This window comes from Amphiura filiformis, chromosome 19, assembly GCF_039555335.1.
Source record: "Amphiura filiformis chromosome 19, Afil_fr2py, whole genome shotgun sequence".
NCBI lineage: Eukaryota > Metazoa > Echinodermata > Ophiuroidea > Amphilepidida > Amphiuridae > Amphiura > Amphiura filiformis.
The window spans coordinates 16802340-16817536 of NC_092646.1; the positions used below are offsets into that span (position 1 = coordinate 16802340).

The 15197-nt window shown below is 39.0% G+C and overlaps 1 protein-coding gene across 1 annotated transcript; it reads right to left on the reverse strand.

Moving 5' to 3' along the window:
* Nucleotides 1-339: 339 nt before the first annotated feature.
* Nucleotides 340-12162, reverse strand: LOC140141593 (kelch-like protein 32). The gene is made up of 6 exons (XM_072163505.1): nucleotides 12079-12162; nucleotides 11917-12003; nucleotides 10897-11157; nucleotides 5659-6258; nucleotides 4393-4662; nucleotides 340-3607 (listed from the first exon to the last, which is right to left on the reverse strand). The coding sequence occupies exons 1-6, from the start codon at nucleotides 12160-12162 to the stop codon at nucleotides 2759-2761; spliced, it is 2151 nt and encodes a 716-aa protein (XP_072019606.1). The 3' UTR covers nucleotides 340-2758.
* Between the last annotated feature and the right edge of the window lie 3035 nt (nucleotides 12163-15197).

Sequence of the window (15197 nt, forward strand, 5' to 3'; positions counted from 1 at the left end):
TGAAGGTTCGCTATCTCTAAGGTTCGCTATCACTAATTGCAATTGAAGTTCTCTTTACCTAAGGTTCGCTATCACTCATTTTATTTAAGGTTCACTATTACTAATTAATTAAGGTTCACTATACCTAAGGTTCGTTATCTCTAATTTTAAATAAGGCCCACTCTCTCTAATTTTAATTAAGGCCCACTATCTCTAATTTTAAATAAGCTTCGCTATCTCTAATCTAAAATAAGGCCCGCTATCTCTAATTTTAAATAAGGTTCACTTTAGCAGGCCTTATCTTAAATTAGAGATAGCGAACCTTATTTAAAATTAGGGATAGCAAACTTTATTTCAAATTAGAGATAGTGGGCCTTATTTTAAATTAGAGATAGCGGGCCTGACTTAAAAATGAGTTATAGCGAACCTTAGAGATAGCGGTCCTTAGAGATAGCGAACCGGCGCCGATATAACAACATACCGTAAGCGCCTTGCAGAAAGTGGGGCAGCCATGGCCTCCCTGGCCATCTTGCTTGCTATGCCCCTGCTCTATGGAGGGAGGGAAGTAAAAAGCACCGGCGGAAATTACTTCTTCATATTATGGGTGATTGAACAAAGGCATACCCAGACGGAGGCAGCAGTGGACTTTCCTCATCAGATAAATAATTTTAGGTAAAATCAATTAATCTTTCTGTCAGGGTTTTGCATGAACTCTTCTCAATGGAGGAAAGGAGGCAAATGAACCAGGTGATACACATATTCTTTACTCAAATTTGTACACAATCAATTTTGATTCTTGCAAAGCTATTTTAGGAGTATCAATGCAAGAATTGATTCTCTGATTGTTGTCAAAATTACATGCCTGAGAACAATCCTAGCCTAATGATATGTTTTCATACTTTCTAGCTGTTGCTTGCCGCTTTGACAACAATTTTGCTTCAGAAACGCTGGCGCTGATGAGCGAAAATCCGATATATCGATCACTCCACTGCTTAGCAGATGGCAGATTCACTGGAGTTGAATTCAAGTCAACTCGGGAGCAGTGCTTTTTTGGCGGTGCTGAGCGGCAACATTGGCTCTCATAGTCATGCCGCTGTAGCTCAGCAGCGTGCCCCTCCGCGTGCAAAAAAGTACAAGTGGCATGATAAAGCATCACAACGCTCAGCGGCAACCAGCAGAAAGTATGAAACCAGCATCAATTCACTAATTTAAATGGTCCAGTAGGTGTGTTTCACAACCTCGGGATTTTTGAGTTCCACAAAGCAGTGATGTCAGTGCATGCTTCAGTGAGTATTTGTGCATTGACTCAAAGAACTAGCATGTTTACATGCACTATCAAAGGTGGTGCATCTGTACATGCCAGGGGTGTGATTATCTTTTCAGGAAAAATCCTGAAAGTAATAAAAAAATCCTGAAATATAGTGTAAAATTGGGCTAAAACACACAAAATCAGGCTGAAAATCGATAAAATTGCGGAAATTTTGGTCACAAAAAATCCTGAAATCAGGAAAAATCCTGATAAATCACACCCGACCCCTGACATGCACAGAAACTACTGACGTCACTGCCTGAGTGGTGCCAAATGGACGTTGTATTGTACTGCCATTCCATTAAGGCAGGACCGCGACACTCCGGAAGACAAAAAAATGTGCCTCTTGAGCTGGTCTCCTGCACAACCGGTTAATTATGTGGTCCTGGCGGTATGAACGATGAGTGTCAGTGTGGGAGACTAGCGCGAGAGTCACATTTTCTGTCCTTACATCGGTATAGGCCGTTTGCATGTAAATTGTACGGAGTGTCGCTTCTCCATCTTCTTTTTCTCGGATTAAGGTCAAAATGGTGTACCATGACTGATCAGTGTATACTTGAACTGGAGGTACATTATTTGGTCTCCAAGAGTGGCAATCTAATACTGCCACAGAATTAGAGAAGGAGAACCGGGACTCCTTATACCGCCACGTAAAATCGTGCCGTCAGCTATGGGAAATAAATTGGGGGTATTCGGGTCCTTACCGACGGTGTGCGGAGACGAACGAAAACAATTCTGCGTCTCATCTCAAAGCGTCTTGGTACTCGCGTGCAGGTCGCATGAAGTGCGTCTCTCAAATGCGCCCATCATCGATGTCGCGCTTGCATGACAACGAATGCCTCGAGCGCATTCCGAGGGAATACCCACAATTTTTGCTCCATGCCTGTATCAAGATGGCGGTCAAGTCCTGAGTCTCTGGTTTTAATTCTGTGAATACCGCCGACTTCCAATAGTGATACGCACAGGACAGGGCCAACGTGAGTCCATAGTCTCTTCAAAGCTAATCTCTTCAATGTAATCAGTAGTAAGAAACACAGTATGAAGGGTACTCAGTACAAATGACCATACCTGGACGCACCACTAACATGGGTAGCATTTTCGGTCGTTTGGTATATCAATGACTCTTTTTTCAAAGTCAATTTTGGTATATTGATGGGTCCTTTTTTCAAAGTGAATTATTTCGGAAAATAGACCCAATTTTGCCTCAATCTAGCTTTTTCGATATTTCCCCAAAAATTTTTGGGAGAATTTGTGCAAGCTACAATTTGGGTTTAATTCGGCCAAACATTTTGGCTTTTGATATATTGATAGGTCCAAATTTCTTGGGAAAAATTAGTATATTGATGGGTCCACACCTCTACCGAAACCAAACTTGAGTATCCCATGGGATTCCACAGCGACGGATCTCCGAGTGTCTTTAAGCGTCATCTTCACTGTCCTCATCCCAGCTAAACCTTCATCATCCTCACACTAATATCTGTATGATAAGGTAACGCCTAGCCTCAATTTCAATTTGTCAAATGTGAGGTCCAATGAGCTATCAGTTGGAACATAGGCCTCACTGACTTCTTGTCCTATTCTCACACTTGGATTTTCACATTTCAAATCAAAACTGATTTTATAAACTTTCTTACCTAGGTTACGGGCACCTTTTCTTCTAAATATTGCACAATAGCATACTTGTTCATGAACTTTAAACCCCATAAATCTTTTAAAATTTTGAGGCAAATTGTGTACATCAACTGGACTCCAAATGCTGTGGGTAGGGTTGTAAACCAGAAATCTATACGTATGTTGCACTGCATCAGAATCCGGACCTGCAACAAAAATATACCCTTCAAAACCTACAGCAGCAATACTGTAGTTTAATCTGTACGGTAATGAAGGCACTACCTCCCATTCTTGTCTTTCTATATGAAATCGCTCAATCCCAACATCCTTATGGCCAATTGCATAAATACACCCATCTAATTCAACCAGCATTGGGCAATCTGTTGCATGCAACATTGAAGGGAGCTCCTTCCACTCATTAGTTGCAGGATTAAATCGCAATAAATGATTGCCTACACATAGATCCTCCTCCTGATGTTCACCTCCACCGGCAAGGTAAACCTGATTGCCTACTACAATTTCTCCAAAGAGCGTATCTGGACAAGAACATTTTGGAAAATATAAGCTGCGCGGAATTTCAGCAATCCGGGTTTCATTACATTCACCATTCAATTTTGTCTGGTAACATAGTGACACACTTTTAGTCACCCATTTCAGTTCACCATACATGTCCTCAGATTCCGGAAAATGGAACAGATACAGCGATTCCTGAAAGCGAAACAAAACAAGTATATTAGTAAATTATGTGGAGCATAAAATGTGTCAACGCCAAAAGGGCGGTTGTAGGGCATTTGTGGTTCTATAAAAAACATAACATATTTGCAGATTGACCTCAAGTGACCCCTAGATGACTATTGACCTCGCGCCTGTTGGCATCACACATGTCAATGTACCCAAGGGTCATTGTGTCCAAGTCCCATTGAAATCCATCAAAGTGTGGGAGAAATCAACAAAAGAAGACATGCTAGGATAAGGTCAACATGTAGGTAAATATTTAGAGACACACACATGGAGCTCATTTTATAGTCCTCTTTCAAATTTGCATGTTACATTGTTTAGCTATGTGAAATCAGTTGTGTCACAATCAGTTTATTGTTTTTAGCCTACATTTTTAGCCCCATTCACTGCAATTTTTTCTTTTCTTTTTGAAAACTAGACCAAAAAAGGCCTTAAATGAGCTTGTCATGTAAGGACACATTGCTGTTAATCGGTGATGAAAAACGGTGAAACATGATTGAATCCCTAAATCAACAACAACCCCGGTAATGCAAATACTACTCAAACGTGTATGTTGGGTAGTGAAAACTCAAAGACGGTATTACTTTCCAGGATAGCACAACTCTTGGGCTCTCACTTTAGTATTGTGTCCAGAGAAGGTGCATGCTCAATCTAACCCTTCAGGCTGGACTTGCGATACTCGCTCACCAAGTCCGTAAGGGCCACAGATTGCAGCTAATCCATGGTTGCTGGTGTGATTTTGTCTGTATACTTACTGTAACAGTATTCCTGGTGGCAAACATGTCTGGATGACTCTGAATTAATGGTACTGTGCATGCTGTGGCACTTTCCTTGGTAGCATGCAACTTGAAAACCTCATCCACCAGGGTCTTGCACTCTGGAATGGCTAGTACTTCGTCACCAAGGATCTCTTTGAGTTTGTCAGCTGGCACCAAACCAAGACGGATTTTCTTCAAGATATCAAAGGTGTGCATCTTACGTTGACTCCAGTCATATTTCAGCCATTTCATGACACTCTGCAGGATCTGTATCAAATATGTTGTCAAATTTTTGCACCAACGATTAACAAACATATAGAGGCTAATTTGGGTTGATCTTTCATGTAATTATTTGTGTAAGCTAACCCTAATCCTAACCATAAACTAACCCTAATCCTAACCCTAATCCAAACCCTAAACTAACCCTAAACTAACCCTAATTTTGTGTAAAATTACATATACATGAAGGAGTATAATAACGCTAATTTGATCACAAATAAAATGCTTGATAAAAAGTTTTTAAAGACTTTTTAAAATAAATTTTTTTTTTTTTCTTTTTTAAAAAAGAACAACGTTAGCGTACATTTCTTTGGGCTTAAATCACTATCATTCACTCAAAGTGCTAGTGTACACATACACACGCTTACAGAAGCCACAAACATGTTCACCCAAAAGAGCTGCCTGCCACGAGTTGATGTCACTGCCACATCAGGGTGAAAAAATGATATAGGCATTATTTTGAAAATCTTAGGTGTTACTCATAAAATATAATTATTTGGGCAAGTTGAATACTCATGGACCAGAAGTGAACAGCACCAACTGGACCAATGGGCTATTCCATTTGAAATCCACACTCCCCCTATGGTAGATTTAGATAAAGTCTTCCACAGAGGGAGTATTGGTTTCAAATAGAATTTTATAGACACTTACATGTAGGTAACTTCCATTTGAAATACTCCAGTTGTGGAAGATAAAGGTTATCCACATGCACATTTAAGCACATGCAGGGGGAGTTTAAGGGTTTCAAAATAATTAACCCCAGTCAATTCTATTTGAAAAACATACTCCCTCTTTGAAAGAGGTCTATAAATATAAATAGGTGGGACTCTTAATATCGTGGATTGATATAGAATGGTGTACAAATTAACTGCTGGGTGCAGCACCTACACAAAATGCGCTATGTGTGTTGTATATAGATGACACACACTTTGATGAATTTATGCAGCATAATTCTTGCCTATGAGCTGATCATACATTACTAACCTCCTCCTCTGTTGATAAATGAACTTCAATTTCTTCTGCACTCAAACACATCTCTAGGAACTCCTTGCTAACTTGTAGAAAATTGTCCAGCTTTACTACCATGCCTGAATCTCTCACCAGTCGAATTTGAAGCTTTTTCGCTAGATCAGATAAGTCTTGACGGGATTTTGCTAGGAGATACATCTCAAAGCTGTCTTCTACGCTCACAGACTTAATCACCTTTTTGATGTAGTCAATACATACATTGATTGCCTGTGTGAAGTCCATATAACACACCATTCTAAAGATATCGCACACATTGGTCGCGGACAAGTTGAAGTAGCCAGTGTATGCAAATTCTAGTATCTGCTTGAAACTTTCGGCTGACCCTTCTGCGTGGATAGTGACCTCTGAACTAGTGCTTTCTTGAAATCCGGAGGTGAACATACGCTTGAAGTAGTTGCTGCTGCTTGCACTCAAAACAGCTTTGTGAGCTGGGAATCGGGTGTCGTCCACAATGATGGTGACATCGCAGAAGTAGCTTTCTTGCCTTAGTTGGTTGAGCTCAAGAGCCAAATGAGATGCATATGATGAATTGCCCACACGCTCCATCTTGCTCATCTGTTTTAATAAATATATTAAATAAATACACATTTATAAAAATATTATTCTCGACCTGCGCGGTTCTCGATGGAAAGCGTCGGCCACAATGCCTCCACCTTGACGCCCATCATTTTAACCGGTGCAATTTCACTTGACCCTAAAATGTCCTTCACATTATTTGCTTCACTATGGTGGCCGTTCCCACCAAATTTCATGAACCTGCAGCAGTCTATGGCGATTTGACCCCAGATGACCCCAAATTGACCGTGACATTTTTGCCTTGTTTCAGTGGTCATTCCCACAAAATTTCATGAACCTGCGACAATCAATGGCGATTTGACCTCGGATGACCTTGGATGACCCCAAAATGACCTTGACATTTTTTTTTTTCCCTACAATAGTCGTTCCCACCAAATTTCATGAATTTGCAACAATATATGGCGATTTGACCCCGGATGACCCTAAATGACCTCACAATGACCTCGCAATGACCTTGCGATTATGCAAATTTTGCGCTGAAAAGCAAATCAGGTCAAGAACCTCTGGCTGTGCTACTCTCCACCAAGTTTCATCACTGAAACTATTACAGATCTCCTGATAATCTGTGCACAAGGTTATTTTGCTTGATATGCGAAATTTAGGACAATTTTGTGTGTATTTCAATGGGAAGTAGACAAATTGTGTCAAAAAACATCAAATATTCAATGAGCCATAACTCAGAAACGACAAGGAGTTGAGACCTACCATTTGAAATGTGTTCATTTGACTAAAGCCATGATTTTTGCGTGTTACAAAATTTAAATTCCGTGTTACAAATTGGACGATTCTGTGATTTTCTGTTTTACATTATAAAGCACTGAAAAGTGAATACAAGCATGTTTTTAAAAGTGTAATTTGTCTTTGTAATAGCAAGCTGTGAAGTGAGGAATCAGGACAAAGGAAAAATCAATATCATTGCCAGAGAGTTGAAGATGAACAGAAATTTTCCCCTTACAATGGAAAATACCGTAGAAACCCGTCTATAAGGAATAGAAGCGACTGTGATGATAGCATATTTCACGCTAGCGCCCTCCACAATATTATATCATTATGGAATTTGAGCAAATCATTTACCGACACAAGCAGGTATACAATGTATTATGTTATCTTTATTTCGCATCTCACGAGCATAGCTCACTTGGCAAGGCATAAGACTTTGGTTCTTTAGATCGGAAGATGGTGAGTTCGAGCCTCATCACGGTCACACAAACTTTTATAAACAAACTATTGTTCAAACTTTTCATTTATATTTTCTTGCATTTTCTAAAGACTCCTTTCGTGATCATTTTTTTCTTCATATTTAGTTTAATTTATTCTATTGTTTTTCTTTTATTGTTTCTTTTCTTTGTCTTTTTTTTCTTGTTTAATTTTATTTTTCTTTATTTTCTTTGATTCATATAATATTGGCAGGATAAGGAGAGGAGGGAACTAAAGACCCATTCAGTGATTTGCTCATCCGGACGATCGTAAAAATCATCAAAATTCACCTTTGTCATTGTCATAGATGTGGTAACATAGCCTGCTGGTGGTTCAGCAGAAAACCGTGTGACACATAATATACATTTGGCTACATTTTATTATACGATAAATACGAATTTATTAAACATGGTAACAAATATTCTCTAGCAGATCGGTTATACGATGGAACTGGTAGGCATAGGCCTATTATAAATTCGGGATATTAAATATCTTCCTGACGAGACAGATCTGCGCATGTGGTCAAAGACGATTCCTTACTAGCCACAGACCGTCCGCTGGAATTAGTTGAATCGCTATGGCTGTTGGTCGGACCTCTCATCTCTCCACATCGATTGTGACCTATCCCGACATTGCCCTTATGAACTCACATCCTCCTGTTTTATTTCAATACGCTGGCGAAGTTACGTAATAATCGGATTAACTACCATAGCAATAGGTGAAAACAATTTTTGAATATACCGCGTTATACACTGATACGTTCAGGCGGTACCTCTTCATTGAACCATATCATGCTGCACCTGTAAGATCTTTGAAAAGACCAGTATTGTATTCAATCTATGATTGCAGACATACACAGTACAGGTGATGAGTGTAACCTGCTTGTAGCGCAGCGCGATATGTTCAAAATTGTTTTCACCTATTGCTATGGTAATTAATCCGATTAATCACGCAACTTCACCAGCGTATAATGGCCGAATAAATTCTGACCATCACTTGGCTTGTTGGATTCGTCTATACTACAATTCGCTGTCGAAGTGACGTAATAATCGCAATAACTACCATCAAGCAGATTGCACTAATCACCCGCGTATGTCACCAAACATAGATTGAATACCACTCTTTTCATAAATACTAATCTTACATGGCGAGTGATTAGCATTTCTTTGACAACTATGGTTTAATGCATAGGTGCCACGTGAACGATGAAGTGCAGGGCTATATATTCAAATTGTATTCATCAATTGCTATGGTAGTTAATCCGATTAATTACGTCACATCAACAGCGAATAGCCTATAGTATGGGTTCAAGTGGAACAAAAAATAGTGTATGTCCATTGCTAGCTATGGTAATTAATCATGTTAGTGTTTACATCACTACTTGGTGAAGACAAGAGAAGTGTGCCTTCTCTACCAACGCCTGTGATATAACAGGTGCAAGCGAAACAAAATTGAATGACCAGAATAGTTTCCTTTGTCAGATGAATTGATTGAAGTTTTTGAAGACACTCTATTCTTGATGGGACAATAGAGTGTATGCAATAAACCCAAGCGGAACTAGAGTTGCTAAGTAACCGCTAACCGAACCATAAACACATGCATGATCAGAGAGCGAGTCTTCAATTTCCCCATAGCTTCCCACGTTGTACACACATCAGTCGAATTTGGCGGTGTTCGTTTGTTTGTCCTCCAAGTTATAGCATTGTTCACTTTGTGTTGAACATTGTAAGTGGGCCTCACTAATGACATAAAGGTTACTGTTATATCATGTCAAGGGGCCACTTTCATGAATAAGCTAAACAGCCTATGTGGAGGAATTGTATGCATGAGCAATTACACCAATGACGTAGTAATGAATACCCTCTATAGATTCAAATATGGAATAATTATTATTCCTCATCTATTTTTTTTATTGAAAAAACTGCAATTGTGGCAACAGAACAATATTTATTTTGATTTCATTTCAAGTAGAAACAAAATCGTGCTTAAGCCAAAAACGCACCATACCTCAAGAATTGGGATGGCACAAAGGTGCAACATAGGTTTTTATTGCAAAGACGAGGACAGACAAGTAGTTACAACACATCTGTCTAACCGTGGGTTTCGCTATTATTTAGAATAAATGCTTTTACTAGTTTCTATAAAACCACAAAATTACTAAAAAAAACTATTAAAAAACTAAAAAACAAAAAAAAAAAAAAAAAAAAAAAAAAAAAAAAAAAAAAAAAAAAAAAAAAAAAAAAAAACGCACCTAAAATTAAAAGTAGAAAGGTAGATTTGAAGAAAGATAAAAAGAACATGTCAAAAAGTTAAAATTAAACGAGAATGAAAAAAGCGGAACCGGTGCCGGACCATGCTCTCTTCAGTTCCAAAGTCTGACGCTCTATCAATTGAGCTATACGATCCTGATATACTGAAACAGTCCTTATTATGTCAATACAATTGATTGGTGTTACAACATACTTAGATGGAATGCATAGCCACCCAGTGCCAGTATATATTTGCTCAAACTCCAAATACAACAAGCAACCAATTTTATTGAGGGCGTTTCTTAGGTATATCCTTGTAGACGGGGTTTTACGGTATTGCATTAAACTTGCCTAATTGTTTTACTAAAATGTATCCGCTCCATGAATTATTTGATCCTAAATCCCTTTTAGCATCATACTAAAATAGGAATGATGTGATGAATACCACATAATAATAATTAACAAGTTGACCTCTACGACCTTTGACCTCAGTGTGTGACCTTGAAAAACACCATTACATGATAGTTCCCATAATGCAGCTTTGGCTCCAGTTTGATATAAAACGATTGAGCCCATGAGTTTTAAAATATTAAGACTCGACTACGTCTCCTCCAATATTTATAAAACTCATAGCTCCACCAATAAATATTGGGCGTAAAGCGTCCAATTTTAGCATTATTATGTTTTGGATCCAATGTTTTCACACACTTGGATTCATCAAAACATAATAATGGTTGCAATTGGATTTGCACTGTTCATGTGAGACCAAATTTTGTATTTTTAGCCTATTTACAAGTTGACCTCAAATGACCTTTGACTTTGTATACATATGACCTTTAACACCACCAATAGATGAGGGTTGCCAGACTGCAGCTATGACTCAAGGTTGGTTGCAATTTTGCCAGCGAAGTGGTTACGTAAAAAAATAACTCCCTGGTAACTGGTTCACGCACCTTTTGGAATTGATAGTACATGTCATAGACTGTTGTGATCATTTCAATCTTGTTGCAAACTCAAAAGCGTGCTCCAGTTGACATGGTGAAAATCGGATTACATGTAACACTTCGCTGGCGAATAGGATTTAAACTTTTCATATGAGACCAAATTTAACCGAAAGCCTTGTTGACAGATACAGCACACATCCAAGTAGAAATACTTGTTTTCTACCTACCTCCAGACCATGTATATTCTGCTTTAGCGGTGATTCCTGTTGATTCATATGGGATGTAGAAGGCTGTGTTGATGGCGGTTCAATATGCAAAGTGAGTGGCTGATTGCTACTGGACCCACTAGTTTGTTTGTTTGAAGTGCTGGTCTTGTTTGTCAGTTGCAGGTTCATCCCCCCTGCTGGTCTTGATACAGCCACTGATTGCTGCATTGCTGGTGTATTAGTATTACACATATTTGCTGTGCCAGTCTGTGAGGCAGCAAGCTGTGAAGTGAGGAATTAGGACACAGGAAAAATCAATATCATTGTCAGAGAGTTGAAAACTAAAAAAGTGATAAATACCGTATTTCCTCGAATAAAAACACCCCGGGGGCATTGCATTTTCCAAACAGGGGCGTTTATTTGATGTCATTTTGAGAATGATAATTTCCGTAAAATCATTAAGTAAGCTTGAAACTCGCGCTGAAATGACAAACTATGAACTAGAAACACCGACTTCTGGTTCACTTCCGGGTTCCCGACCATGATTTTTGCTGATTATTGACGCTAGTATCGACCATGTGAGCAACTTGGTAAGCTTACTACACAAGAAAGCATGAAAATATCAGTATATTTTAAACATCTTGATTGAAAAAAGTTGTGGGGGTTTATTTGAGGGGGGGGCGACTATTCAAGAAAATACAGTAGTTCACTTTTTTCATCTCAAAACAAACTAGAAGTTACAAAAATACTTTCCTGAGTGTAACAAGGCCAGATAAGAAATAAATGGTCTTCATTTCATTTCTACCCCTTCATTATAAAATCATCTATCTATGTCTGTGTGTGTTTTCTTCACTTTTGAGAAATTGCCTTGGTGCCCTTCTCAAATTTTCAACAGTTGCCATGATGCCCTCTTGAATATTACAAACTGCCGTGCTGCCTTGCCTTTTCAGTGAAAATCCAAGGCAATTCTCAACTTACCTTAAAAAAGTTGCCATGCTCCTTCAGATCCTTAATTCGAGGGCTGAATGGTTGTATACATACCTTCTGTCTTAATTTGCGCCTCTGTGTTCTTTGTTTTTTGGCTTTATATTGTTGTCTCTTTTCACTGTAAGAGGCATTCCTCTTCTTCTTTACATGCAATGAAAAACAACAAAGATAAATGATGAATACCTACAGATGGGTGAATATAGACAGCCACTATGCCTTGGATTCATTGACTATGAAAAAGCTTTTGATAGCATTGAGATCCAGGCAGTCATCACAGCCCTCAAACAGCAAGGCGTCCATCCTGGATACATCCAGATTATAGATACCACTGGCGTGTCCAGGATCTTTTCCTGCGGGGGGCTCAGCCCCTCTTTCAGATTTATGTGGGGGGCTTAATGGCTAAAATCGCCAAAAAACGGCTGATTTTACATGATTTTTAACAAAGTGCGGGGGGCTTCAGCACCCAAAGCCTCCCCTGGACACGCCACTGGATACTATCTACAGCAAGGGCACTTCAACAATCCGCCTCCACAAGGACAGTGATAAGATATCTATCCAACGAGGGGTGCGACAAGGTGATACCATTTCACCTAAACTGTTTAATGCGGCACTTCAAGAAATTATACGTCACCTAGACTGGGAAAGTAAGGGCATTAGCATAAGCGGAGACAACCTGCGTCACCTTAAACGCTTCGCAGAGATGACATAGTCATAATAACAGACAATGCTAAAGACCTAAGAGAAATGATCAATGATCTCAACCAGAGAAGCAATCAAGTGGGACTAAAGATAAACATGAAAAGACAAAAGTCATGTTCAACCAGTTAAGCCACAGAACAGCTGGTCATGGTAGGGAACACAGAAATAGAAAAGGTGTACTTAGGACAACTAATCAACATGACTCACAACCACATGGATGAAGTAAAGAGGAGGACTAGGGCTGGTTGGTGTGCATTTGGCAAGCTCAATGACATCATGAGAAGTAAGATGCTAACTTGTCTGAAACAAAAGGTTTTCAACCAATGTGTACTACCAGCCATGACCTATGGAGCTGAAACATGGTCACTTACTAAGAGGATGGAGCAAAAACTGAAAACTGCACAGCATATCATGGAAAGATGTATGCTGGGCTACACGAAAAGGGACAGGAAAACAGTGGCATGGATCAGGAGCCAAACAGAAGTTACAGACATAATCCACACAATAAAGATGAAGAAGTGGCATTGGGCTGGCCATCTTGCAAGATCAACAGACAATAGATGGACAAAGAATGTCACAGAATGGAGGCCTTGGCTGGGCTCAAGACACCAAGGCAGACAGAAAGTCAGATGGAGGGATGAGATAGCAAGTTTCATAGGGATCAGGTGGATGGCAAAAGCAAATGACAGAAAACTTTGGTGCCAACTTGGGGAGGCTTTCGCCCTGCAGTGGGCTGAATACGGGCTGATGATGATGATGATGATGATGATGACCTTAATGTAGGATGACGACTTAATACCCAGTTAAATTCCCCAACATAAAGACTTTTCACTTCACTCAAATGTGAATGTACCCATCTTACAATCTTCCCAGGTATTTCTTGTTTCATCGTAACGGAGAAGTTTTGATGTCACATCCAAATCACATTTTTTGAGTTTTATGCTGTTATTCCTGAATTTCATGTTCATTTGATACATAAGGTGCAGAGTAGAACAAGAGGTTTGTGGGTAAAAATTTAATTGGTATACCTAAATTGTATATGCTCAAAAAAAAAGAAAAGATCTTTTTGAGTAATAAAAATTTTCAAACTACAAATATACAAGACATCGTATGTTGAAAACAAAATTAACATTCCCCAGGTAGATTTGGAGCAATACTATTAAATAATAACTAGGCGGTTACCCGTATTTCGCGGTTCTCGGCTGTCATAGTTATTGGCTTTTGCAGATCTCAAACCTGGGCTTCCTTGGCCAAAGTTACACCCACTGACCAAGTTTGAGCTCCATGAGCAATAAATGAAGTGAGGAATCAGGACACAGGAAAATCAATATCATTGTCAGAGAGTTGAAGATGAACAGAAATTTTCCCCTTACAATGGAAAATATTGCATTAAACTTGCCTAATTATTTTACTAAAATGTATCCGCTCCATGAATTATTTGATCCTAAATCCCTTCTAGCATCATACTAAAATAGGGATGATGTGATGAATACCACATAATAATAAATATTCATGTAAAAATTTTTTTTTTCATTTTTGTGAGACATTTATTTGATCACTTTCAGCCAATTAACAAGTTGACCTCTACGACCTTTGACCTCAGTGTGTGACCTTGAAAAACACCATTACATGATAGTTCCTATAATGCAGCTTTGGCTCAAGTTTGATATAAAACGATTGAGCCCATATTTATTGGTGGAGCTATGAGTTTTATAAATATTGGAGGAGACATAGTCGAGTCTAATATTTTAAAACTCATAGCGAGACCAATAAATATTGGGCGTAAAGCATCCAATTTTACCATTATTATGTTTTGGATCCAATGTTTTCACACACATGGATTCATCAAAACATAGTAATGGTTGCAATTGGATTTGCACTGTTTATGTGAAACCAAATTTTGTATTTTTAGCCTATTTACAAGTTGACCTCAAATGACCTTTGACTTTGTATACATATGACCTTGAACACCACCAATAGATGAGGGTTGCCAGACTGCAGCTATGAATCAAGGTTGGTTGCAATTCGCCAGCGAAGTGGTTACGTAACTCCCTGGTAACTGGTTCACGCACCTTTTGGAATTGATAGTACATGTCATAGACTTTATGTTGTGATCATTTCGATCGTGGTGCAAACTCAAAAGCGTGATCCAGTTGACATGGTGATAATCAGATTACATGTAACACTTCGCTGGCAAATAGGATTTAAACTTTTCATATGAGACCAAATTTAACCGAAAGCCTTGTTGACAGATACAGCACACACCAGCACACATCCAAGTATAAATACATTTGTTTTCTACCTACCTCCAGACCATATACATTCTGCTTTAGCTGTGATTCCTGTTGATTCATATGGGATGTAGAAGGCTGTGTTGATGGCGGTTCAATATGCATAGTGAGTGGCTGATTGCTACTGGACCCACTAGTTTGTTTGATTGATGTGCTGGTCTTGTTTGTCAGTTGCAGGTTCATCCCCCCTGCTGGTCTTGATACAGCCACTGATTGCTGCATTGCTGGTGTATTAGTATTACACATATTTGCTGTGCCAGTCTGTGAGGCAGCAAGCTGTGAAGTGAGGAATTAGGACACCGGAAAAATCAATATCATTGTCAGCGAGTTGAAAACTAAAAAAGT